The 27,887-nt window shown below is 41.6% G+C and overlaps 1 protein-coding gene across 1 annotated transcript in view; it reads left to right on the top strand.

Moving 5' to 3' along the window:
- Window positions 1–27,887, top strand: part of SMC1B (structural maintenance of chromosomes 1B) — an 854,251-nt gene that overhangs the window by 368,155 nt on the left and 458,209 nt on the right. Inside the window, exons 10-11 of the mRNA XM_053719693.1 lie at window positions 3,715–3,868; window positions 4,008–4,100. Coding sequence (XP_053575668.1) covers window positions 3,715–3,868; window positions 4,008–4,100 — 247 coding nt within the window. The remainder of the gene's footprint in view (window positions 1–3,714; window positions 3,869–4,007; window positions 4,101–27,887) is intronic.

The following is a 27,887-nucleotide window of genomic DNA, read 5'->3' as shown; positions in this document are numbered from 1 at the left end:
TTAGATTTAGGGGTTAATAACTTTAGTATAGTGGCTGCGACGTTGGGGACGGCAGATTAGAGGTTAATAAATGTAGGTAGGTGTCGGCAATGTTAGGGACGGCATATTAGGGGTTAATAATATTTAACTAATGTTTGCGAGGCGGGAGTGCGGTGGTTTAGGTGTTACTATATTTATTATAGTGGCGGCAATGTCTGGTTCGGCAGATTAGGGGTTAAAATTTTAATTTTAGTTATGCGATGTGGGGGGCTCTCGGTTTAGGGGTTAATGGGTAGTTTATGGGTGTTAGTGTACTTTTTAGCAGTTTAGTTAAGAGTTTTATGCTACGGCGTTGTAGTGTAAAACTCAACTACTGACTTTAAAATGCGGTATCAATGTTGACAGAAGAGGGTCTACCGCTCACTTTTTGGCAGACTCGTAATACCGGCGCTATGGAAGTCCCATTGAAAAAAAGAGGTTACGCAATTGACGTAAGTGGATTTGCGGTATTTCCAAGTCTGGCTAAAAAAGTGAGCGGTGAGCCTGTACCTTCAAGACTCGTAATACCAGCAGGCGTTAAAAAGCAGCGTTGGGACAAAGTATTGTTATGTTGATGTATAATTTAATATTTGAGCATATATGGTATACAATATATAACATATTTGTAATTGATGTGATAAATTATGGTTGAGATATAGGGGTCGATTTAACAAGGGCCGAATGGCCTTTGTTTCCGTGCGAGCCTTTAGACTCGCTGGAAACAGCAGTTATGAAGCAGCGGTCTTAAGACATTGCGCTACAACTGTTTGCGCAATGCTGAATGCGGACAGCGTATGCTGTCGACATTTATCTATGTCGGACATGATACACTGAGCGGATCATGTCGGACAGACCAATGATAAATTGGCCCCAAAGTCTCTAATACCACACACATAAAACACACACACACACTCATGCAACACACACACTCTCACACCTGCAGGGGGCGGCATTAGACAAGCAGTTCACTAGAACTGAAATTCTGAATGCAGACAGCGTATGCTGGCCGCATTCAGCGGTGTCTGATGGACATGATACGCTACAGCGTATCATGTCCAACAGACATTGGTAGATCTACCCCATACTATGTGAATTTTTAATGTAAACATTAATTGCGAATAATATGTAGCACATGAGTATCCAGAAGTCTAAACAATTTTGGCTGAATATGCATAAATAATAGAAGTGCCTAATGTGGCCCTGGTTTAAAGCTTTTTAAGAAGCCATGCCAGTCGTTTAGTCTAACAGTCATTGAGGGAGTTACGTCACTGATCACGAAACACATTTGACTAGTTGCTATTGCACCTGTTCTTATATGAAGGAATAAAGCATTTTTGCTTTTATCCATATTCCTGTATTTACTCCTGTTTTTTTTCTAAATGCAAGGATTTTCCTTTGTTTTGTGGTTTATCTTATTGGAGGTGTAGGTGAGGCTTCCCTTTCCTGGGCACCCGAAGTTAGCAGCATAGTTCACATAGGGACGTCAAAGTGTAGCACATAGCACGCAGGGTGAAGAACGATGAATGGAGTGTGGGGGGCGGTGTTTGGATTCAGAGTGCATACCAAGTTCTGTAAAACAGTAATATTGTTTACCTGCATCAGCTCATACAAAATGATCTCTCACATGATTTGGTCTTTTATTAGACCACATTAGCAATGCTTGACAGTTTTAAATATTAGTTGTATTTCTTTCCAGTGGCATGGAGAGTCCACAATTCCATTAATTACCTGTGGGAAATGCAACACCTGGCCACAACCTGACCCCAGGAAAAGACACCCCAGCCAAAGCTTAAGATCCCTCCCACGTCCCACATTCCCACAGTCATTCTTTGTCTTTGTAAAATGGAGGGACCCTCGAGCGGTTTTAGTGGATGTGTTAGCGGTTCCCTGGAGGATCAAGCTCATTTACCTATTCCCTCCATTTGCTCTGCTTCCCAGGGTGACAGCCCGTATCAAACAGGAGCGGGCTTTGGTAATTCTAATTGGTCCAGCTTGGCTTCGCAGGACTTGGTTCTCAGACTTGGTGAAGATGTCATCCTACCCTCCGTGGAGGTTACCTATGAGCCCAGATCTCCTCCATCAAGGACCTTTTCTACATCAAAATTTAGATTCTCTGAGACTGACTGCGTGGAGATTGAATGCTTAGTCTTGTCACGGTGAGGGATTGCAGATATCGATACTTTGATTCTGGCTCGTAAGCCATTGACTCGTAAAATGTATTTCAAGATATGGCGCACTTACCTATCCTGGTACGAGAGTCAAGGTTTTCCTTGGCACAAGATGAGTGCCTTGTATTCTTTTTTTTCTTCCAGGAGGGCTTACAGAAGAGTTTGTCAGCTCGTTCCCTCAAGGGTCAGATCTCTGCCCTTTCAGTGTTATTACATTAGAATTTAGCTCATCTTCCAGACGTTCAGTCATTTGTTCAGGCTTTGGTTAGAATCCAGCTTGTGTTTAAGTCTATTGCTCCTCCTTAGAGCCTTAATCTGGTTCTTGGTGTTCTTCAACGGGTGCCGTTTTAACCTATGCATTCTGATAATATAAAGCTTTTATCTTGGAAAGTTCTGTTTTTGTTGGCTATTTCTTCGGCTTGCAGAGTGTCCGAATTGTCTGCCTTACAGTGTGATCCGCATTACTTAATTTTTCATGTGGATAAGACTGTACTCAGAAGCAAGCTGGAGTTTCTTCCTAAAGGGGTTTCTGACCGCAATATTAAAAAGAGATTGTGGTCCCTTCTTTTTGTCCTACTCCTTCTTCCGAGAATGAACGTCTGTTGCATAATCTGGATGTGGTTCATGCTTTAAAATTCTATCTTCATGCGACCAAGGATTTTAGACAATCTTCCTCCTTGTTTGTCATTTACGCGGGTAAGTACAAGGGTCAGAAGGCCACATCGATTACTCTCTTTCTGGCTGAGGATTGCCATTCGTTTGGCTTATGTGGAGGCTCATTCTACTCATGCTGTATCTTCTTGGGCATTTAAGAATGAGGCTTCTGTGGAACAGATCTGTAAGGCGGCCACATGGTCCTCTTTGCACACTTTTTAAAAATTTTCCTAATTGGATGTTTTTGCTTCAGCTGAGGCTGCGTTTGGGAGGAAGGGGTTTTCAGTCTAGGTCTGCCTGCCTTATTTCCCTCCCAGTCCATTCTGTGTCCTCTCTGCTTGGGTATTAGTTTCCCACAGGTAATGAATGGAATTGTGGACTCTCCATGCCATTGGAAAGAAAGCAAAATATTTGCTTACCTGATGATAAATTTCTTTCTTTCCTGGCATGGAGAGTTTACAAACCCGCCCTTCTTTGTTTTTTAAGGCGGCGTTTGTTTGTTTCCTTCTGGCACCTCTGTACCGCTAGGTTTCTTCTCATAATTTCCTCGGCCGAATGACTGGGGGAATGTGGGAAGTGGGAGGGATCTTAAGCTTTTGGCTGGGGTGTCTTTGCCTCCTACTAGTGGCCAGGCGTTGAATTTCCCACAGGTAATGAATGGAATTGTGGACTCTCCATGCCAGGAAAGAGAGAAATTTATCAGGTAAGCATAAATTTTGTTTTTAAATTTTCTGGATAGATATAAAGTTTATGCCCATTTTGAAATAGTATTTTAATAAATAAACATTTTGAATACTGCTGTGCCATCGATGTTAATAAATTGCAGTTAATTAGTGTAATTCACTGGTAAAGTTTTTCTACTATTATTGCCCAGGGAAATAGGGAAGAGGCAGAAAGAAGCCATGACTATTGAGAGTCTTATAGAGCATAGGAGACTGGAAAGACACAACCTTCTTCTGGATTGCAAAGTTCAAGATTTGCAAATTACGCTTTTATCCGGTTCACTTAATGATATAACAGAAATAGAGGTAATGTAATGCTTAAAAAATATTAAATCTATTTTTATATCAATAATCTCATGAATTCTATAAATTCAACAAAAAGATTCATTAAGCAATATGTTAATATTTATTTTGAAAGGTAAATTTTAATTTTAATGTATTACAGCTGGAATCTGAAAGCACACAATCAACTGCTGATATCTATGAAAGAGAAAGCAATATTAACATAGACTATACAAAACTTCCAGAAAATCTAAAGGTAAAATATATTTAAGCCTATACTGTACTTTTTATTAGCGAAATGTATTCATTGCCTGTAAGGGCGTGTAATATGTTTTTTTCTTTCATAAGATGGTGAGAGTCCACACCATGTATGTGGGATATATGACAGTCATATATATATGTATATGTCACTCCCGTGGCAGAAAGTGTCAGTGGGCGGGGCTTTGGAATGTTTGCTGTGTGTGTATCGAGTAAATAAACTTTTAGCACACTGAATAACATAATTTATACTTACTTGATAAATTCATTTTTTTCCATGGTGGTGAGAGTCCACGATCCATTACTCATGGAAGCCACCCCTCACCACCACTAGGAGGAGGCAGAGTCCCAAAGCCCAAGAGCTCTACAATACCCCTCACACATATCAAAGTCTAATGTATAGCCAAGCAAGTGAGGTAAGAAAAAGGAATAAGAGCCATAAAAGAAGTAGCGAAAAAAGATGTGCTGATGAAAAAAAATAACCCCAGAAAAACACAAGGATGGGGTCTCGTGGACTCTCACCACCTTGAAAGAAATTAATTTATCCAGGTAAGTATAAATTATGCTTTATTTCATACAGGTGGTGAGATTCCACAATCCATTACTCATGGGAACTAATACCCAAGCTGTGGACTCCACAAGTAATAGCAGAAAGTGAGGGATTTAATAAAAAAAAACACATCTTTCTCTTGTTAAGTGTGTTCAGTCCACGGGTCATCCATTACTTATGGGATATATTCTCCTTCCCAACAGGAAGTTGCAAGAGGATCACCCAAGCAGAGCTGCTATATAGCTCCTCCCCTCACAAATCATACCCAGTCATTCTCTTGCAACCCTCAACAAAGAAGGAGGTCGCGAGAGGAGTTGGAGTTTTACTTAATTATTCTTCAATCAAAAGTTTGTTATTTTAAAATGACACCGGAGTGTGCCGTTTTTTTTTTGTATCTCAGGCAGTATTTGGAGAAGAATCTGCCTGCGTTTTTCTATGATCTTAGCAGACGTAACTAAGATCCGCTGGCTGTTCTCGACATTCTGAGGAGTAGGGTAACTTCAGAAAGAGGGGAATAGCATGCGGGGTCCCCCGCAAATGAGATATGTGCAGTACATTATTTTCTGGGAATGGAATTGACTAAGAAAATACTGCTGTTACCCATATGATGTAAGTACAGCCTTAAATGCAGTAGTAGCGACTGGTATCAGGCTGATAAATGTATGCGCAGTTGAGTTATTTTCTAGGGACTAGAATTTGACTGAGAAAATACTGTTAATACTGAAATAATGTTTAAGCCTTATCTGCAGTGGAAGCGACTGGTAGCAGGCTTAGTGATAACTTAACATGACATTGAAAATGTTGTTTTTAAAACGTTTACTGGCATGTTATTCGTTTTGTGAGGTACTTTGGTGATAAATCTTTTGGGCATGATTTTTTTCCACATGGCTAACGTATTTTTCGGCATAGAAACCGTTATATCAGGTCTCCCACTGTTGTAATATGAGTGGGAGGGACCTTGTTTTAGCGCCTTGTTGCGCAGTTAAAATTCTAGCACAGTCTTTCTGTTTCTTCCTCCTTGATCCAGGACGTCTCTAGAGAGCTCAGGGGTCTGCAAACGTCGTTTTTGAGGGAGGTAATCAGTCACAGCAGATCTGTGACAGTGTGTTTGACTGTGATTAAAGCGTTAAATCTTAATTTGATATCCGTTTTTGGGTTTTGAGGGGTTAATCATCCTTTTGCTAATGGGTGCAATCCTCTGCTAATTAATTCACTTCTCGTTAAGAATTGTTTGTCTATAACTGAATTAATTTTCTTTGTAATTCAACTGTGTTTTTAAAAGCGCTGCAGCGTTTTTTATAATTGCTTGTAAACTTATTGAGAGTGATTTCCAAGCTTGCTAGCTTCATTGCTAAGTCTGTTTAGACATGTCTGATACAGAGGTATCTGCTTGTTCATTGTGTTCAAAAGCCGATGTGGAGCCCAATAGAAATATGTGTACCAATTGTATTGATATTACTTTGAAAAAAAGTCAATCTGTACCGATAAAGAAATTATCACCAGACGACGAGGGGGAAGTTATGCCGTCTAACTCTCCTCACGTGTCAGTACCTTCGTCTCCCGCTCGGGAGATGCGTTAGATTGAGGCGCCAAGTACATCAAGGCCCTTACAAATCACTTTACATGATATGGCTAATGTTATGAAAGAAGTATTATACAATATGCCCGAATTAAGAGGCAAGCGCGATAGCTCTGGGTTAAGGACAGAGCGCGCTGATGACACGAGAGCCATGTCTGATACTGCGTCACAATTTGCAGAACATGAGGACGGTGAGCTTCATTCTGTCGGTGACGGTTCTGATCCGGGGAGACCGGATTCAGAAATTTCAAATTTTAAATTTAAGCTTGAGAACCTCCGCGTGTTACTAGGGGAGGTGTTAGCGGCTCTGAATGATTGCGACACGGTTGCAATCCCAGATAAATTATGTAGGTTGGATAGATACTATGCGGTACCGGTGTGTACTGACGTTTTTCCTATACCAAAAAGGCTTACAGAAATTATTAGTAAGGAGTGGGATAGACCCGGTGTGCCTTTTTCCCCTCCTCCGATATTTAGAAAAATGTTCCCTATAGACGCCACCACACGAGACTTATGGCAGACGGTCCCTAAGGTGGAGGGATCAGTTTCTACTTTAGCCAAGCGTACCACTATCCCGGTGGAGGATAGCTGTGCTTTCTCAGATCCAATGGATAAAAAATTAGAGGGTTACCTTAAGAAAATGTTTGTTCAACAAGGTTTTATATTGCAGCCTCTTGCATGCATTGCGCCTGTCACGGCTGCAGCGGCATTCTGGTTTGAGTCTCTGGAAGAGGCGATTCGCACAGCACCATTGGATGAGACTTTGAGCAAAGTTAGAACGCTTAAACTAGCTAATGCGTTTGTTTCAGATGCCGTAGTGCATTTAACCAAACTTACGGCTAAAAATTCCGGATTCGCCATACAGGCGCGTAGGGCGCTATGGCTTAAATCCTGGTCAGCAGATGTAACTTCTAAGTCTGAACTACTTAACATTCCCTTCAAAGGGCAGACCTTATTCGGGCCCGGCTTGAAGGAAATTATTGCTGACATTACGGGAGGTAAGGGCCACACCCTTCCTCAGGACAGGGCCAAATCAAAGGCAGGAGCAGCATCAACTTCCAGGAAGGAACTACTGCTCGTTACAGACAGGGTTGGAAAGGCAACCAGTCATGGAACAAGGGCAAGCAGGCCAGAAAGCCTACTTCCGCCCCTAAGACAGCATGAAGACAGGGCCCCCTCTCCGGAGACGGATCTAGTGGGGGGCAGACTTTCTCTCTTCGCCCAGGCTTGGGCAAGAGATGTACAGGATCCCTGGACGTTGGAGATTGTATCTCAGGGATACCTTCTGGATTTCAAAACTTCTCCTCCACAAGGGAGGTTTCATCTGTCAAGGTTATCAACAAACCTAGTAAAGAAAGAGGCATTTCTACAATGTGTACAAGACCTCTTAGTGATGGGAGTGATCCACCCAGTTCCGCGAACGGAACAAGGGCAAGGGTTTTACTCAAATCTGTTTGTGGTTCCCAAAAAAGAGGGAACATTCAGACCAATCTTAGACTTAAAAATCTTAAACAAATTCCTGAGGGTTCCATCGTTCAAGATGGAAACCATTCGGACCATCCTACCCATGATCCAAGAGGGTCAATATATGACCACAGTGGACTTAAAGGATGCCTACCTTCACATACCGATTCACAAAGATCATTATCGGTACCTAAGGTTTGTTTTTCTAGACAGGCATTACCAGTTTGTAGCTCTTCCCTTCGGGTTAGCTACGGCCCCGAGAATTTTTACGAAGGTTCTGGGTTCACTTCTGGCGGTACTAAGACCACGAGGCATAGCGGTGGCTCCGTACCTAGACGACATTCTGATACAAGCGTCAAGTTTTCAAAATGCAAAGTCTCATACAGAGATAGTTCTAGCATTTCTGAGGTCGCATGGGTGGAAAGTGAACGTGGAAAAGAGTTCTCTGTTACCACTCACAAGGGTTCCTTTTCTAGGGACTCTTATAGATTCTGTAGAGATGAAGATTTACCTGACGGAGTCCAGGTTATCAAAGATTCTCAATGCTTGCCGTGTCCTTCACTCCATTCCAAGCCCATCAGTAGCTCAGTGCATGGAAGTAATCGGCTTAATGGTCGCGGCAATGGACATAGTGCCATTTGCGCGCCTGCATCTCAGACCGCTGCAACTATGCAGGCTAAGTCAATGGAACGGGGATTACTCAGATCTGTCCCGTTTGCTAAATCTGGACCAGGAGACCAGAGATTCTCTTTTCTGGTGGTTGTCTCGGGTTCATCTGTCCAAAGGAATGACCTTTCGCAGGCCAGATTGGACGATTGTAACAACAGATGCCAGCCTTCTAGGCTGGGGAGCAGTCTGGAATTCCCTGAAGGCTCAGGGATCGTGGACTCAGGAGGAGAAACTCCTCCCAATAAACATTCTAGAATTAAGAGCAATATTCAATGCTCTTCTAGCTTGGCCTCAGTTAGCAACACTGAGGTTCATCAGATTTCAGTCGGACAACATCACGACTGTGGCTTACATCAATCATCAAGGGGGAACCAGGAGTTCCCTAGCGATGTTGGAAGTCTCGAAGATAATTCGCTGGGCAGAGTCTCACTCTTGCCACCTGTCAGCGATCTACATCCCAGGCGTGGAGAACTGGGAGGCGGATTTTCTAAGTCGCCAGACTTTTCATCCGGGGGAGTGGGAACTTCACCCGGAGGTATTTGCTCAACTGATTCATCGTTGGGGCAAACCGGATCTGGATCTCATGGCATCTCGCCAGAACGCCAAGCTTCCTTGTTACGGATCCAGGTCCAGGGACCCGGGAGCGGTGCTGGTAGATGCACTAGCAGCCCCTTGGGTTTTCAACATAGCTTATGTGTTTCCACCCTTTCCGTTGCTACCTCGACTGATTGCCAGGATCAAACAGGAGAGAGCATCAGTGATTCTGATAGCGCCTGCGTGGCCACACAGGACCTGGTATGCAGACCTAGTGGACATGTCCTGTCCACCATGGTCTCTACCCCTGAGGCAGGACCTTCTAATTCAGGGTCCTTTCAACCATCCAAACCTAATTTCTCTGAGGCTGACTGCTTGGAAATTGAACGCTTGATTCTATCAAAGCGTGGGTTTTCGGATTCGGTTATTGATACATTAATACAGGCTCGGAAACCTGTTACCAGAAAAATTTACCATAAGATATGGCGTAAATATTTATTTTGGTGTGAATCCAAGAGTTAGGTTAGGATTCCTAGGATATTGTCTTTTCTACAAGAGGGTTTAGAAAAGGGCTTATCCGCTAGTTCACTAAAGGGACAGATTTCTGCTCTGTCTATTCTTTTACACAAGCGTCTGGCAGACAATCCAGACGTCCAGGCTTTTTGTCAGGCTTTGGCTAGAATTAAACCTGTATTTAAAACTGTTGCTCCTCCTTGGAGCTTAAACTTGGTTCTTAAAGTTCTGCAGGGTGTTCCGTTTGAACCCCTTCATTCCATTGATATTAAACTTTTATCTTGGAAAGTTCTGTTTTTGATGGCTATTTCCTCGGCTCGAAGAGTCTCTGAGTTATCTGCCTTCCATTGTGATTCCCCTTATCTGATCTTTCATTCAGACAAGGTAGTCCTGCGTACTAAACCTGGGTTTTTACCTAAGGTTGTTTCTAACAGGAATATCAATCAAGAGATTGTTGTTCCATCATTATGTCCTAATCCTTCTTCAAAGAAGGAACGTCTTTTGCATAATCTAGACGTAGTCCGTGCCCTGAAGTTTTACTTACAGGCAACTAAAGATTTTCGGCAAACTTCTTCTTTGTTTGTCGTTTACTCTGGACAGAGGAGAGGTCAAAAGGCTTCGGCTACCTCTCTCTCTTTTTGGCTTCGTAGCATAATACGTTTAGCCTATGAGACTGCTGGTCAGCAGCCTCCTGAACGAATTACAGCTCATTCCACTAGAGCTGTCGCTTCCACTTGGGCCTTTAAGAATGAGGCCTCTGTTGAACAGATTTGCAAGGCTGCAACTTGGTCTTCACTTCATACTTTTTCCAAATTTTACAAATTTGACACTTTTGCTTCTTCGGAGGCTGTTTTTGGGAGAAAGGTTCTACAGGCAGTGGTTCCTTCTGTTTAATGTGCCTGCCTTGTCCCTCCCATCATGCGTGTACTTTAGCTTTGGTATTGGTATCCTATAAGTAATGGATGACCCGTGGACTGAACACACTTAACAAGAGAAAACATAATTTATGCTTACCTGATAAATTTATTTCTCTTGTAGTGTGTTCAGTCCACGGCCCGCCCTGTCTTTTTTGAGGCAGGTTCTAAATTTTAAATTATAACTCCAGTCACCACTGCACCCTATAGTTTCTCCTTTTTCGTCTTGTTTCGGTCGAATGACTGGATATGACATGTGAGGGGAGGAGCTATATAGCAGCTCTGCTTGGGTGATCCTCTTGCAACTTCCTGTTGGGAAGGAGAATATATCCCATAAGTAATGGATGACCCGTGGACTGAACACACTACAAGAGAAATAAATTTATCAGGTAAGCATAAATTATGTTTTTTCACTGAGAAATTAAATACACACACACACACATATATATATATATATATATATATATATATATATATATATATATATGAGGAGCGGAGCAGGGGGCACCGGGGAGCTCAGTGACAGATATCGGCGAGAGAAGAGGGAGAGACACACGCCGCAGACTGACAGAGCGGCTGGACCCGCTATCCGATCCTCACTGGAAAACACGCTGCAGAGGAGAGAGGTGAGCCCAGACCTGGCGCATGGCGCCACAACAGCTAGCACAGCCATACTCCATAACACTTCAAAGCGCAATAAAATTAACACACAGCCCTGCAGCCTAAGTTACTGTCCACAGACAAGAAAGAAGTTTGGCCACTGTGGCAGGGGATAACCTACAGATGGGGAAAAATTAAATCAATCTACTGAAGGGTAGTCTGGGGAAACAAAAGGAAATAAAAGAAAAAACAGATCACTGTGATTAAGGCCTGCAGCAGAGACATAGATTACACGGACCACGTGGAGCAACACAAATCACTATTCAATCCTCACAAGCACCAACATTACTTTTAAAAAGTGTGCACTGCAGTGTCAGATCTGATAAATATTTGAGAATAGAGAACATAATCGGCCTGTGAGTAGTGAACAGCAATGCACCAAACAGCATAAAACTTTAACACTTAACCCCTAAAGTGCAGTGAGAAACTCTGTAAAATATCCAAATACAGGTGAATAGTTGGTGTGAGGGACATACTCTGATAACTATATCCACAGACGAGAACTTTTGACCACACTACCTTGGTTATGCCAGCTAAAAAACATACTAAACTAGATACCCCAGCCAAAGCAAAAAAAAATAATCAATATATGAAGCCTCTAGAAAGCACAGTATCTAAGACCTCAGACACTACCGACATGGCCCTTAAAGCAACACACAACTTGGAAATGCAGACTGACAGTGCCTCCTGCGAAATCACCAAAGCTGACTTACAACATCTAGCAACTAAAGATGACATTAAATCTGCAATGTCTGACATGAAAGAAATGTTTAATGAGATGAAAAAGGACATTAAGAGAGTGGAACGTAAACTATCAACTCTGGAGGAAGGGCATAACATTGCGACTCAGGACATACAACACTTATCCCAGCTCTCATATGATCAAGAGGAAGTTATACACAACCTCATGGAGAAGGTGGAGGACCTTGACAATAGAGGTCGCCGCAATAATTTGAGGATAAGAGGGGTCCCCGAAAGTATTCACCCCCCTGCAATCCCAGGTTACCTACAGGACCTCTTCAGAACTGTAAAAGGAATGAACACAGCCCCTGATGTTACTATTGAACGGGTTCACAGAGCCCTGAGAGCCAAACCACCGGCAAAAGCACCTCCGAGAGATATCATTGTGAAAATCCTTAACTATGCAGAAAAAGAGGAGATTTTAAGACACTCATGCCAGAAAAACCAGATTACGCACGCAGGTATAGACATCCAAATCTTCTCGCATCTAAGTCCAGCTACCTTGCAGAAACGCAGGGACCTGCAATTTGAGACCTCAGAGGGCCCAGAAGATTCCCTACAGGTGGGGGTTCCCTGTAAGCCTCACGGCCACAAAAGGCGATAAATCGGCATCACTACACACCCTAGAAGAAATCCCATCATTTTGTGAGACACTACAAATAAAGATCCCGATACCAACGGATCTACCGCAACAACAAAGAAACAGAAGACCACCTATATCAACTTATAAAGACAGTCTGATACCACCCCCCTCCACCATCGTAGAATCTCAAGATATGGCTTCATAGACATGTCCTCTTTTTTTCTTTTATTGTTGTTTGTTCAATCTTTTTTTTTTTTTCAGCTTCCTGTTCTCTCTTCTAAATGGACACTACCTCAGCTAACCCTGGGGGAAAGCTACACGCCTCAACATCTACAGAACAGATGAGTAGTTAAATTATGATTGTGTACAAGTTAATGATGTTTAATAACGTTATTTAAGAATTTTCATAATACCCAGAATTGATGTGTTTAGACCTGAAGAGGGTTTAAAATTTGTATATAGGTACCTGACCCAGCCTTCTTGATTATTCAGCCTTTTCATATAGACTGGTTCTCATGAAAATAATTATATGTTACACTTGAGACCCCCCTACATGCCAAAGCTTCAAGCATTAGCATGAAGCACATAATTCAATTCTAAATATTCTTACTAGTCGCTCCCAGGGAAGAGGACCCCTTCCCTCAGCTAGTACACTAAGGTTTAAACGTTCTAATTCATTGTTTAGTTTTGTGTATATTAGCCTCTGTGTATTCAAATTGCTCAAACTGATATCTATTTATAAAAATACTGTTGATAATTTATTATTCTATTCCATTCCTAACCTTTTCCCTTTACCAACTCGTAGATCACACACACATAGTCCTATCTGACTGATAGCCACAACGACCAACTGGACAACAGGGGTTGTGGGATCAGCACTGACGGTAAGCTCGCAGCTCACAACTTACTTTACCCGTAGGCTATAAACTAAAGATGACTCCATCATCAAAAACACACACAATAAATATAACGGTCAATGTTAAAGGGTTCAACGTCCCTCAGAAAAGATCCATTATAACACATGATCTAAACAGATTAAAGAGGGACATTGTTCTAATTCAGGAGACACATTTCAAAAGAGGGTCCGAACCAAAATGGTTTAACCGCTCATACCCCACCGCTTATTTCTCATCTGGCCCAGCGAAGAAGTGCGGGGTTGGTGTACTCATTAAGCAAAATATCCCACTAAAAGTTACAAACATAGAAAAAGACACAGAAGGTAGGGTACTCATTCTGACTGGCCTCCTACATGGGCGACCGATTACAATTATAAATGTATATTTCCCAAATAGAGCACAATCTTCATTCATGCGCACACTATCAGGGAAAATTCTGGACAACCTGAAGGGGGTGACATTCATGGGAGGTGATCTTAATGTCCCACTCCACCCAGACATAGACACATCAGGTGGCACATCTAGCATATCCAAAAAAGACATTAGCCATATCAATAGTCAATTAAGTACATTGGCTCTGCACAATGTGTGGCGCACTTTCCACCCCTCGGTTAGAGACTACACATTCTACTCTAGTCCACATGGAGTTTATTCAAGACTCGACTATATCTTCACTGACTCCCTAGGCCTCACACTAATCAAGCATACCTCCATACACCCTACCACCTGGTCGGACCACGCACCTGTGACATGCCATATAGAATGGCCGGACTCCCCAATCACCCCATTCATATGGAGGTTAGATGACAGTATATTAGACCTTCCTCTGATACAACCAGACATTGAGAAAACATTGTCAGAATACTTCCAAATCAATGACACCTCAGATGTGACGTGGAACAACATATGGGAGGCACATAAATGTGTTATGAGGGGAGTGTTTCTGAAACATAAGACAAATATAATTAGACAACACAGAGTCAGGTTTGACACTATACTAGGAGACCTTAAACAACTAGAACAAGAACACAAATGATCCCCTCAGAATGCCGACCTCAAAGCTTGTCTTAACCAGACCAGATCAGAGCTTAATGTTTTTCTACAGCATGAACAACAAAAAAAGGGCATTACGGTAACGCCAAAGATATTATGAGCAGGGAGATAAAGCTGGGAAGATGTTGGCCAGAACACTAAAACGCAACTGAAAACACACGTACACCATATTAAAAATAAGTCAAACCAGCTCAAACATGATAGTACATCAATCGCGGAGGTGTTCCGCTCATATTTTGCGACTCTATATAACCTAGGCGCGACAAATCCCGATAACAAAATACCTGCTCCTTAGGAGCAAGCAATTGCAAAATATTTGGAGGGAGTGGATCTGCCCAGGTTAGACAACTGCCAGGCAGAGAAATTAGATTCCCCTTTCAACATTAAAGATATTCAGGATGCAATTAAATCCCTCTCGTCCGGGAAAAGCCCGGGTCCAGACGGATTTGGGATAAAATATTATAAAAAATTCGCCCATGTTCTGGCCCCGAAACTACTGCTCCTCTTTAACTCAATTAAATAAACAGGAGGCTTCCCTACTTCAATGCTGGAGGCACATATTATTATGATACCCAAACCAGGCAAAACCCCCGACGCCCCAGAAAACTTTCGGCCAATATCACTCCTGAATACCGACATAAAAATATACGCCAAGGTACTGGCCAATAGATTAAACCCCCTCCTTGCACATTTAATCTAACCCGACCAGGTGGGATTTATACCGGGAAGAGAGGCAAGAGATAACACCATTAAGGTGTTACAATTAGCAGATCTGGCACGGGACACGGGGCAGGATCTGGTCCTCATATCCACAGATGCCGAAAAAGCCTTCGACAGGGTGGACTGGGATTTCCTCAGGGCCACCCTGCGCGGCATGAACATAGGCAACAGTTTCATTGAGAACATATTCTCTCTGTATGCTACTCCAACAGCGAGAGTCAGGACTAACTCTGTCCTCTCTGAGACTTTTAGCATTAGAAACGGGACAAGACAGGGGTGCCCCCTTTCACCACTCCTGTTCGGCATATCCATCGATGTCTTGGCCTGCAAGATTAGATCACAAAGGGACATAAGGGGTGTCTTTGCTAAAGATAAGGAATACAAGCTGGCAATGTACGCCGATGACATTTTGCTTACCCTAACAAATATAGATAGGTCCCTGCCGCCCCTTCTACAAACGTTCGAGGAGTGCGGCAAGGTATCAAACTTTCACTTAAATCTATCCAAATCCGAGCTAATCAACATAAATACCCCAACACCAGTCATAACAAACCTCAGACACACCTGTCCCATTAAAATACAACAATCTCATATAAAATATTTGGGCATACAAATTACTCAACACTTTAGCGACTTATTTAAAGAAAATTACATCCCCCTACTAAAAGAAATCACAAATGACCTCTCTAGATGGAAAAATAAAACATTGTCGTGGCTCGGTAGGATACACACCGTAAAGATGAACGTTTTGCCTCGCATACTGTACGTCCTGCAGGCATTACCCATCCCCTTACCAAAAGAATACATAAACCAATTACAGGGCAATATAGAAAAATTTATCTGGAGTAGGATTAAACCTAGAGTCCCTAGGATAACCCTATACCTGCCAAGAGAGAGAGGAGGGTTGGGCTTGCCCGATTTAAATACATACAGATTGGCGATACTCCTGCAAAGAGTGGTGGAGTGGAGCCACAACTCAGACAATAGACAATGGATCGCCCTGGATAGGGAAATACTACAGGTAGATAATGTAGGGGGGTTAGCCTGGTTACAGGCAAAACATAGACCAGGAAACATTAGCAGCTACACCCTACTGGAAGAAGTACTCCAGAGCAATGTTAATTTCGTCGACTAAAACTAGACTAAAATGAGTATAAAACTAAAGAAATTCTGATGACTAAAATACGACTAAAACTAAAATGGCATTTTAGTCAAAAGACTATGACTAAAACTAAATCAAAATGACATTTTAGTCAAAAGACTATGACTAAAACTAAATCAAAATTTGCTGACAAAAACATTTTATGCAAAGTTTTGTAATCAATCCATATCAAATTACTGTTCTTTTGTCAAATTTATGAAACTTAATTTTAATAACATTTCTCCAACATAGGTGTGTCCGGTCCACGGCGTCATCCTTACTTGTGGGATATTCTCTTCCCCAACAGGAAATGGCAAAGAGCCCAGCAAAGCTGGTCACATGATCCCTCCTAGGCTCCGCCTACCCCAGTCGTTCTCTTTGCCGTTGTACAGGCAACATCTCCACGGATATGGCTTAGAGTTTTTTAGTGTTTAACTGTAGTTTTTATTATTCAATCAAGAGTTTGTTATTTTAAAATAGTGCTGGTATGTACTATTTACTCTGAAACAGAAAAGAGATGAAGATTTCTGTTTGTAAGAGGAAAATGATTTTAGCAACCGTTACTAAAATCGATGGCTGTTCCACACAGGACTGTTGAGAGGAATTAACTTCAGTTGAGGGAACAGTGAGCAGAATTTTGCTGCTTGAGGTATGACACATTCTAACAAGACGATGTAATGCTGGAAGCTGTTATTTTCCCTATGGGATCCGGTAAGCCATTTTTATTACAGACAGTAAATAAGGGCTTCACAAGGGCTTTTTAAGACTGTAGACATTTTTCTGGGCTAAATCGATTCACAACATATTTAGCCTTGAGGAATCATTTTAATCTGGGTATTTTGTAAAATAATATCGGCAGGCACTGTTTTAGACACCTTATTCTCTAGGGGCTTTCCCTAATCATAGGCAGAGTCTCATTTTCGCGCCGGTATTGCGCACTTGTTTTTGAGAAGCATGACATGCAGTCGCATGTGTGAGGAGCTCTGATACATAGAAAAGACTTTCTGAAGGCGTCATTTGGTATCGTATTCCCCTTTGGGCTTGGTTGGGTCTCAGCAAAGCAGATACCAGGGACTGTAAAGGGGTTAAAGATAAAAACGGCTCCGGTTCCGTTATTTTAAGGGTTAAAGCTTCCAAATTTGGTGTGCAATACTTTTAAGGCTTTAAGACACTGTGGTGAAATTTTGGTGAATTTTGAACAATTCCTTCATACTTTTTCGCAATTGCAGTAATAAAGTGTGTTCAGTTTAAAATTTAAAGTGACAGTAACGGTTTTATTTTAAAACGTTTTTTGTACTTTGTTATCAAGTTTATGCCTGTTTAACATGTCTGAACTACCAGATAGACTGTGTTCTGAATGTGGGGAAGCCAAGGTTCCTTCTCATTTAAATAGATGTGATTTATGTGACACAAAATTTAGAGAAAATGATGCCCAAGATGATTCCTCAAGTGAGGGGAGTAAGCATGGTACTGCATCATCCCCTCCTTCGTCTACACCAGTCTTGCCCACTCAGGAGGCCCCTAGTACATCTAGCGCGCCAATACTCCTTACTATGCAACAATTAACGGCTGTAATGGATAATTCTATCAAAAACATTTTAGCCAAAATGCCCACTTATCAGCGTAAGCGCGACTGCTCTGTTTTAGATAATACTGAAGAGCATGAGGACGCTGATGATATTGTTTCTGAAGGGCCCCTACACCAGTCTGAGGGAGCCAGGGAGGTTTTGTCTGAGGGAGAAATTTCAGATTCAGGGAAAATTTCTCAACAAGCTGAACCTGATGTGATTACATTTAAATTTAAGTTGGAACATCTCTGCGCTCTGCTTAAGGAGGTGTTATCCACTCTGGATGATTGTGAGAATTTGATCATCCCAGAGAAACTATGTAAAATGGACAAGTTCCTAGAGGTCCCGGGGCCCCCAGAAGCTTTTCCTATACCCAAGCAGGTGGCGGACATTGTAAATAAAGAATGGGAAAGGCCCGGTATACCTTTCGTCCCTCCCCCCATATTTAAAAAATTGTTTCCTATGGTCGACCCCAGAAAGGACTTATGGCAGACAGTCCCCAAGGTCGAGGGGGCGGTTTCTACTTTAAACAAACGCACCACTATACCCATAGAAGATAGTTGTGCTTTCAAAGATCCTATGGATAAAAAATTAGAAGGTTTGCTTAAAAAGATGTTTGTTCAGCAAGGTTACCTTCTACAACCAATTTCATGCATTGTCCCTGTCACTACAGCCGCGTGTTTCTGGTTCGATGAGCTAGAAAAGGCGATCACTAGTGATTCTCCTCCTTATGAGGAGATTATGGACAGAATCCGTGCTCTCAAATTGGCTAATTCTTTCACCCTAGACGCCACTTTGCAATTGGCTAGGTTAGCGGCGAAAAATTCTGGGTTTGCTATTGTGGCGCGCAGAGCGCTTTGGTTGAAATCGTGGTCAGCGGATGCGTCTTCCAAGAACAAATTGCTTAACATTCCTTTCAAGGGGAAAACGCTGTTTGGCCCTGACTTGAAAGAGATTATCTCTGATATCACTGGGGGTAAGGGCCATGCCCTTCCTCAGGATAGGTCTTTCAAGGCCAAAAATAAACCTAATTTTCGTCCCTTTCGTAGAAACGGACCAGCCCCAAGTGCTACGTCCTCTAAGCAAGAGGGTAATACTTCTCAAGCCAAGCCAGCCTGGAGACCAATGCAAGGCTGGAACAAGGGAAAGCAGGCCAAGAAACCTGCAACTGCTACCAAGACAGCATGAAATGTTGGCCCCCGATCCGGGACCGGATCTGGTGGGGGGCAGACTCTCTCTCTTCGCTCAGGCTTGGGCAAGAGATGTTCTGGATCCTTGGGCACTAGAAATAGTCTCCCAAGGTTATCTTCTGGAATTCAAGGGGCTTCCCCCAAGGGGGAGGTTCCACAGGTCTCAATTGTCTTCAGACCACATAAAAAAACAGGCATTCTTACATTGTGTAGAAGACCTGTTAAAAATGGGAGTGATTCATCCTGTTCCATTAGGAGAACAAGGGATGGGGTTCTACTCCAATCTGTTCGTAGTTCCCAAAAAAGAGGGAACGTTCAGACCAATCTTAGATCTCAAGATCCTAAACAAGTTTCTCAAGGTTCCATCGTTCAAAATGGAAACCATTCGAACAATTCTCCCTTCCATCCAGGAAGGTCAATTCATGACCACGGTGGATTTAAAGGATGCGTATCTACATATTCCTATCCACAAGGAACATCATCGGTTCCTAAGGTTCGCATTCCTGGACAAGCATTACCAGTTCGTGGCACTTCCTTTCGGATTAGCCACTGCTCCAAGGATTTTCACAAAGGTACTAGGGTCCCTTCTAGCGGTGCTAAGACCAAGGGGCATTGCAGTAGTACCTTACTTGGACGACATTCTGATTCAAGCGTCGTCCCTTCCTCAAGCAAAGGCTCACACGGACATAGTCCTGGCCTTTCTCAGATCTCACGGATGGAAAGTGAACGTAGAAAAGAGTTCTCTATCTCCGTCAACAAGGGTTCCCTTCTTGGGAACAATAATAGACTCCTTAGAAATGAGGATTTTTCTGACAGAGGCCAGAAAAACAAAACTTCTAAACTCTTGTCAAATACTTCATTCCGTTCCTCTTCCTTCCATAGCGCAGTGCATGGAAGTAATAGGTTTGATGGTAGCGGCAATGGACATAGTTCCTTTTGCGCGCATTCATCTAAGACCATTACAACTGTGCATGCTCAGTCAGTGGAATGGGGACTATACAGACTTGTCTCCGACGATACAAGTAAATCAGAGGACCAGAGATTCACTCCGGTGGTGGCTGTCCCTGGACAACCTGTCACAAGGGATGAACTTCCGCAGGCCAGAGTGGGTCATTGTCACGACCGACGCCAGTCTGATGGGCTGGGGCGCGGTCTGGGGACCCCTGAAAGCTCAGGGTCTATGGTCTCGGGAAGAATCTTTTCTCCCGATAAACATTCTGGAACTAAGAGCGATATTCAATGCTCTCAAGGCTTGGCCTCAGCTAGCAAAGGCCAAGTTCATACGGTTTCAATCAGACAACATGACGACTGTTGCGTACATCAACCATCAGGGGGGAACAAGGAGTTCCCTGGCGATGGAAGAAGTGACCAAAATCATTCAATGGGCGGAGACTCACTCCTGCCACCTGTCTGCAATCCACATCCCAGGAGTGGAAAATTGGGAAGCGGATTTTCTGAGTCGTCAGACATTACATCCGGGGGAGTGGGAACTCCATCCGGAAATCTTTACCCAAATTACTCAACTGTGGGGCATTCCAGACATGGATCTGATGGCCTCTCGTCAGAACTTCAAGGTTCCTTGCTACGGGTCCAGATCCAGGGATCCCAAGGCGACTCTAGTAGATGCACTAGTAGCACCTTGGACCTTCAAACTAGCTTATGTATTCCCGCCGTTTCCTCTCATCCCCAGGCTGGTAGCCAGGATCAATCAGGAGCGGGCATCGGTGATCTTGATAGCTCCTGCGTGGCCACGCAGGACTTGGTATGCAGATCTGGTGAATATGTCATCGGCTCCACCATGGAAGCTACCTTTGAGACGAGACCTTCTTGTTCAAGGTCCGTTCGAACATCCGAATCTGGTCTCACTCCAACTGACTGCTTGGAGATTGAACGCTTGATCTTATCAAAACGAGGGTTCTCAGATTCTGTTATTGATACTCTTGTTCAGGCCAGAAAGCCTGTAACTAGAAAAATTTACCACAAAATATGGAATAAATATATCTGTTGGTGTGAATCTAAAGGATTCCCTTGGGACAAGGTAAAAATTCCTAAGATTCTATCCTTTCTTCAAGAAGGATTGGAGAAAGGATTATCTGCAAGTTCCTTGAAGGGACAGATTTCTGCCTTGTCTGTGTTACTTCACAAAAAGCTGGCAGCTGTGCCAGATGTTCAAGCCTTTGTTCAGGCTCTGGTTAGAATCAAGCCTGTTTACAAACCTTTGACTCCTCCTTGGAGTCTCAACTTAGTTCTTTCAGTTCTTCAGGGGGTTCCGTTTGAACCCTTACATTCCGTTGATATTAAGTTATTATCTTGGAAAGTTTTGTTTTTGGTTGCAATTTCTTCTGCTAGAAGAGTTTCAGAGTTATCTGCTCTGCAGTGTTCTCCTCCTTATCTGGTGTTCCATGCAGATAAGGTGGTTTTACGTACTAAACCTGGTTTTCTTCCGAAAGTTGTTTCTAACAAAAACATTAACCAGGAGATTGTCGTGCCTTCTTTGTGTCCGAATCCAGTTTCAAAGAAGGAACGTTTGTTACACAATTTGGATGTTGTTCGCGCTCTAAAATTCTATTTAGATGCTACAAAGGATTTTAGACAAACATCTTCCTTGTTTGTTGTTTATTCTGGTAAAAGGAGAGGTCAAAAAGCAACTTCTACCTCTCTCTCTTTTTGGATTAAAAGCATCATCAGATTGGCTTATGAGACTGCCGGACGGCAGCCTCCTGAAAGAATCACAGCTCATTCCACTAGGGCTGTGGCTTCCACATGGGCCTTCAAGAACGAGGCTTCTGTTGATCAGATATGTAGGGCAGCGACTTGGTCTTCACTGCACACTTTTACCAAATTTTACAAGTTTGATACTTTTGCTTCTTCTGAGGCTATTTTTGGGAGAAAGGTTTTGCAAGCCGTGGTGCCTTCCATTTAGGTGACCTGATTTGCTCCCTCCCTTCATCCGTGTCCTAAAGCTTTGGTATTGGTTCCCACAAGTAAGGATGACGCCGTGGACCGGACACACCTATGTTGGAGAAAACAGAATTTATGTTTACCTGATAAATTACTTTCTCCAACGGTGTGTCCGGTCCACGGCCCGCCCTGGTTTTTTTAATCAGGTCTGATAATTTATTTTCTTTAACTACAGTCACCACGGTATCATATGGTTTCTCCTATGCAAATATTCCTCCTTTACGTCGGTCGAATGACTGGGGTAGGCGGAGCCTAGGAGGGATCATGTGACCAGCTTTGCTGGGCTCTTTGCCATTTCCTGTTGGGGAAGAGAATATCCCACAAGTAAGGATGACGCCGTGGACCGGACACACCGTTGGAGAAAGTAATTTATCAGGTAAACATAAATTCTGTTTTTAAGATAAATCAAGACATGTTATATACCACAACAGTTAAATCTCTATTGCATGTTCAAACCTTAATACCATAAATAAAAACGGGTTAACAAACCTTTACTCCAGGAGTATATAATGAGTTTGGAAGTTCTAGAGCAGATGCTAATATCATTGCCGAAAATGTTTAGAATTTGTGAACAAACAATTGATTCTTCCTATAGAAATAAGCATAACCCATGAGTATGGGTTTAAGTTATGCTGTGCCTGTGCTAGCTGAAGAAACTTTTTGTTGTGTTGAGTTACTTGATACTTGTTTTAATTAATAACCGAGAACTGTTAAAGTTTTTATATTGGGCAATACAGTTTACAGTTTTGTTTTTTATATTTTAAAGTTGCACTTCTGCTTGTTTATGAAACATCGGCTAAATCTGTGTCTGTATTGCATGTTTAAACCTTAATACCATAAATAATAACAGGTGTTATGTTTACTCCTGGAGTATATAATCAGTTTGCAAATTATAGAGACATACTTAAATAATGCATTACACCATAACTAAACCACTTAGATTTTAGTCGACTAAAATCTATTGGAGATTTAGTCGACTAAAATCTACTGGAGATTCAGTCGACTAAAACTAGACTAAAACTAAAACAATTCAGATGACTAAAATACGACTTAAACTAAGATGGCATTTTAGTCAAAAGACTAAAACTAAGACTAAATTGAAATTTGCCGTCAAAATTAACACTGCTCCAGAGGTGGGATGCGCTTCTAAACACTAGCACACATATATCAACTAGACCGGCACCACTGACTCCACTCATGGGGAACCCCGACCTGCCATTCATGACAAGGCTCAGATCAGACCCAGACACCCCGATCCAATTAAAAGACCAAACCCTTAATACAGTTTTGAATGGAGGAAAGGTACTGCCGCTGACAGAAATAGTGGGAATAATAGGCGACAGCCCACAGGCATGGTACCAGCACGCACAACTGTCCCACTATGTAAGCACCCGGAAACTACAACAAAACCTAAAAAGGCAACTCACACACTTTGAAACACTATGCGTTTCTGCACTCCCCCCCCCCTCCCCCGACACCTCATATCAACTCTATACAAGATACTAATGAACCCCAGGGGAGACCAGTTACACTCATACTGTCATAAATGGGCCAGAGAACTAAACACTGAAATTTCGTATGGAGATTGGATGCAGATTTTTAGCAACCACAAAAAAGCTTCTATATCGGCCAAAATACAGGAAACAAATTACAAGTTTATGTCTAGATGGTATCTTACTCCTGTAAGACTACAAAAGATATACAAAAAGACTAGCAACAGATGCTGGAGGGGATGCGGGCTGCCTGCAGATATGCATCACATATGGTGGGGCTGTGAGAAACTAGCGCCCTTTTGGGAAAACATTGTGGGACACATAAACAAAACACTAGACACGAACTTAGATAGAGACCCTAGACTACTGTTGTTTCATGACTTAGCGAACCTCAAAGACGACACCAAAAAAAACCTCTTATACATAATGCTCAATAGCGCCAAAGCATTAATACCACAAAGATGGAAATCCACAGAAATCCCAGACCTTGCAACTTGGAAAAAGCAAGTGGATAATCTACTCCTTATGGAGCGATACCACTTTTTCGGAATAGGCAAATTTGAAATATATGAATACATGCTGATGCGCTGGAACGCGCATAGGGATGACTGAAAGATAAGACGGCCCGGTCAGATAGAGCGACACACCAACATACACATGCTAAACAAATTTTCTCACTTTAATACCACACCGATGACCTACCTCCCCCCCCTACCTTTTCCCCTTCATTGCCTACGCCACTGTAGGCTTCAGTATTGATGTATATAGCATTTTAATTGATCTTGATGAGTGGATTTCTAAATGCTTTACTAACAAGTTATGACCTGATGGACAATGTGTGGCTTTTTTCTTTTTTTTCCCCTTTTTTATTGAATTTTGTGTTCACCTCATTAACCCCTCACCAGCCATTTGCTGTTATAGACTCATTCTTGGCCCAAAAGTGGCTAGCGAACTTATCTAAGGCAATGGTAGAGGCTACCCTTTGTTAGTTCCACAGAGCCTAGAGACGCTTTAAACGTGTTTATTATGTGTTTTCGGAAGCCTCTAATGTATATGTACACTACTCGTTTATGTGAGTTAAATAGGCTTATTTTGTAACCAGAGCCAAGTTTGTACACTGAATGTTATGACAATAAAGCTCTTTAAAATATAAAATATATATATATATATATATATATATATATATATATATATATATATATATTACGGAGCCCCAGAGGCGTATTCCAAAGAGGCGTAACTTAACTAGAAGCCTTAGGGCCCCGGTGCAAGAATCCATGAAGGATTCCCCCAACTTGCAATACATACATACACGTATACTGTACATATATATATATATATATATATATATATATATATATATATATATATATATATATATATATAGCAAGAGAAAAAGAGAAAATGGTATAAACCACAACTCTGGGACTGCTCTAGGTTCACCCAAACAATATTGTGGGTATAGTTTTTTTGTCACAATATGATGGGATATTGGTGATTAGCTATATCTAGTAGCCAAACTCAGCACAAAACTAGTATCTGCAGCTGGGTTATAAGGTAGAAGAAGTATGCCTCAAAATCTTTCAAAGTGGAAAAAGTGAAAAAAAATGGAAAAAGCAAGAAATAATGACCTAAGCGCACAAGACTCAGTTATGATACAGTAAAGGACAGTGTATGTAGCAGTAAGATATACGGCTAGATTATGAGTTTTTGTCGGTAAGGCTTGCGGGGCTAACAAGCCTTTTTTTCCCACCGCTCCCTTAAGACAACGCTGGTATTACAGGTTTTTTTAAACCTGGCGTTAGCCGCAAAAAGGTGAGTGTAGAGCAGAATTTAGCTCCACATCTCACCTCAATACCAGCGTTGCTTACGGTAGCGGTAAGCTGGCTAAACGTGCTCGTGCACGATTTCCCCATAGGAAACAATGGGGCTGAGCTGGCTGAAAAAAAAACCTAACACCTGCAAAATAGCAGCGTTCAGCTCCTAATGTAGCACCATTGTTTCCTATGGGGAAATTAACTTTATGTCTGCATCTAACACCCTAACATGAACCCCGAGTCTAAACACCCCTAATATTACACCTATTGTCCCTAATCTACTGCCCCCAACATCGCCGCCACCTACATTATAGTTATTAACCCCTAATCTGCCCCCCAATATCGCCGCAACTATATTAAATTTATTAACCCCTAATCTTCCGACCCCAACGTCGCCGCAGCCACTATATTAAATTTATTAACCCCTAAACCTAAGTCTAACCCCCCTAACTTAAATATAATTTAAATAAATCTAAATAAAATTAATTTAATTAACTAAATAATTCCTATTTAAAACTAAATACTTACCTATAAAATAAACCCTAAGCTAGCTACAATATAACTAATAGTTACATTGTATCTAGCTTAGGATTTATATTTATTTTACAGGCAACTTTGTATTTATTTTAACTAGGTACAATAGTTATTAAATAGTTATTAACTATTTAATAACTACCTAGCTAAAATAAGTACAAAATTACCTGTAAAATATACCCTAACCTAAGTTACAATTACACCTAACACTACACTATCATTAAATAAATTACCTAAACTACCTACAATAAATTACAATTAAATTAAATAAACTAAATTAGGGGAAAAAAAACAAACACTAAATTACAGGGGGAAAAAAAGAATTACAAGAATTTTAAACTAATTACACCTAATCTAATCCCCCTAATAAAATAAAAAATCCCCCCAAAATAATAAAATTCCCTAACCTATACTAAATTACAAATAGCCCTAACAAAAAACCTAACACTACCCCCCTGAAGATCTCCCTACCTTGAGCTGTCTTCACCCAGCTGGGCACAAGTGGACCTCCAGAGGGGCAGAAGTCTTCATCCGATCCAGGCAGAAGAGGTCCTCCAAGCGGCAGAAGTCTTCATCCAAGCAACATCTAATATCTTCATCCATCCGGAGCGGGTCCATCTTCAATCCAGCTGACGCGGAGCCATCCTCTTCAAACGATGTCCTAACACGGAATCCTTTAAATGACGTCATCCAAGATGGCGTCCCTTGAATTCCGATTGGCTAATAGGATTCTATCAGCCAATCGGAATTAAGGTACGAAAAATCCTATTGGCTGATCCAATGATAGTGTAGTGTTAGGTGTAATTAGGTTAGGATTTATTTTACAGGTAATTTTGAACTTATTTTAGCTAGGTAGTTATTAAATAGTTAACTATTTAATAACTATTGTACCTAGTTAAAATAAATACAAAGTTTCCTGTAAAATAAATATAAATCCTAAAATAGCTACAATGTAACTATTAGTTATATTGTAGCTAGCTTAGGGTTTATTTTATCGATAAGTATTTAGTTTTAAATAGGATTAATTTAATTATGTTAAATTGATTTAGTTTAATTTAAATTATATTTAAGTTTGGAGGGTTAAGGTTAGACTTAGGTTTAGGGGTTAATACCTTTAATATAGTAGCGGCGTTGGAGGTGGCAGATTATGGGTTAATAAATGTAAGTAGGTGTCGGCGATGTTAGGGACGGCAGATTAAGGGTTAATAAATGTAACTAGTGTTTGTGAGGCGGGAGTGCAGAGGTTTAGGGGTTAATATATTTATTAAAGTGGCGGTGATGTCCGATCGGCAGTTTAGGGGTTAATATATTTATTAAAGTGTTTCCGATGTGGGGGGGGGGGGTCTCGATTTAGGGATTAATAGGTAGTTTATGGGTGTTAGTGTACTTTGTAGCACTTTAGTTAAGAGTTTTTATGTTCCGGCGTTAGCCCATAAAACTCTTAACTCCTGACTTTTAAATGCGGTAGGAGTCTTGACAGGAGAGGGTCTACCGCTGACTTCTTCCAAGACTCGTAATACCGGCGTTAGGAAAATCCCATTAAAAAGATAGGATACGCAATTGACGTAAGGGGATTTGCGGTAGCCTCGAGTCGCGGAAGAAAAGTGAGCGGTACACCTGTACCTGTCAGACTCGTAATACCAGCAGGCGTTAAAAAGCAGCGTTGTGACCTCTCAACGCTGCTGTTTAAGGCTAACGTCAAACTCGTAATCTAGGCGATAGTCATTTTTAACTACAGTATATATGTTAATAACTATGATGCCAATTTCTAAATAGTTAATTTTAAATGACAATTTTTATTATTGACACTGGATCTAAACTAAGATACCTAACAAACTGACAAAATCAGTAACGGGATAATATATCTATTTTATATATATATATATATATATATATATATATATATGATATATAATGCCCTATAGGAACACAAAGTGAAAACACAGTAATCAAATAGTTCATCAGAGGAGGTAATGCAGTGTTCCACAAGATAAATGTTCAGTGTGTATATCACTCAAAGATTTGGGAACAAATCCTTGGCTATGGCTGTCAAATGGGTACTCACCAACCATTAACTCAATCCTTTGAGGTACGGTATCCGTTCAGGTAATGGTGAGAGGGATCTGTTTATCCAGAAACAAAAGGACAGCCTGCGCATCTAGGTTGTTCACATAAAACTGCTCCTTTTCCAAATCTCTGTATTAT

The sequence above is a fragment of the Bombina bombina genome, chromosome 6 (genome assembly GCF_027579735.1).
Source record: "Bombina bombina isolate aBomBom1 chromosome 6, aBomBom1.pri, whole genome shotgun sequence".
Classification (NCBI taxonomy): Eukaryota; Metazoa; Chordata; class Amphibia; order Anura; family Bombinatoridae; genus Bombina; species Bombina bombina.
This window is presented reverse-complemented; position numbering and strand designations above follow the sequence as displayed.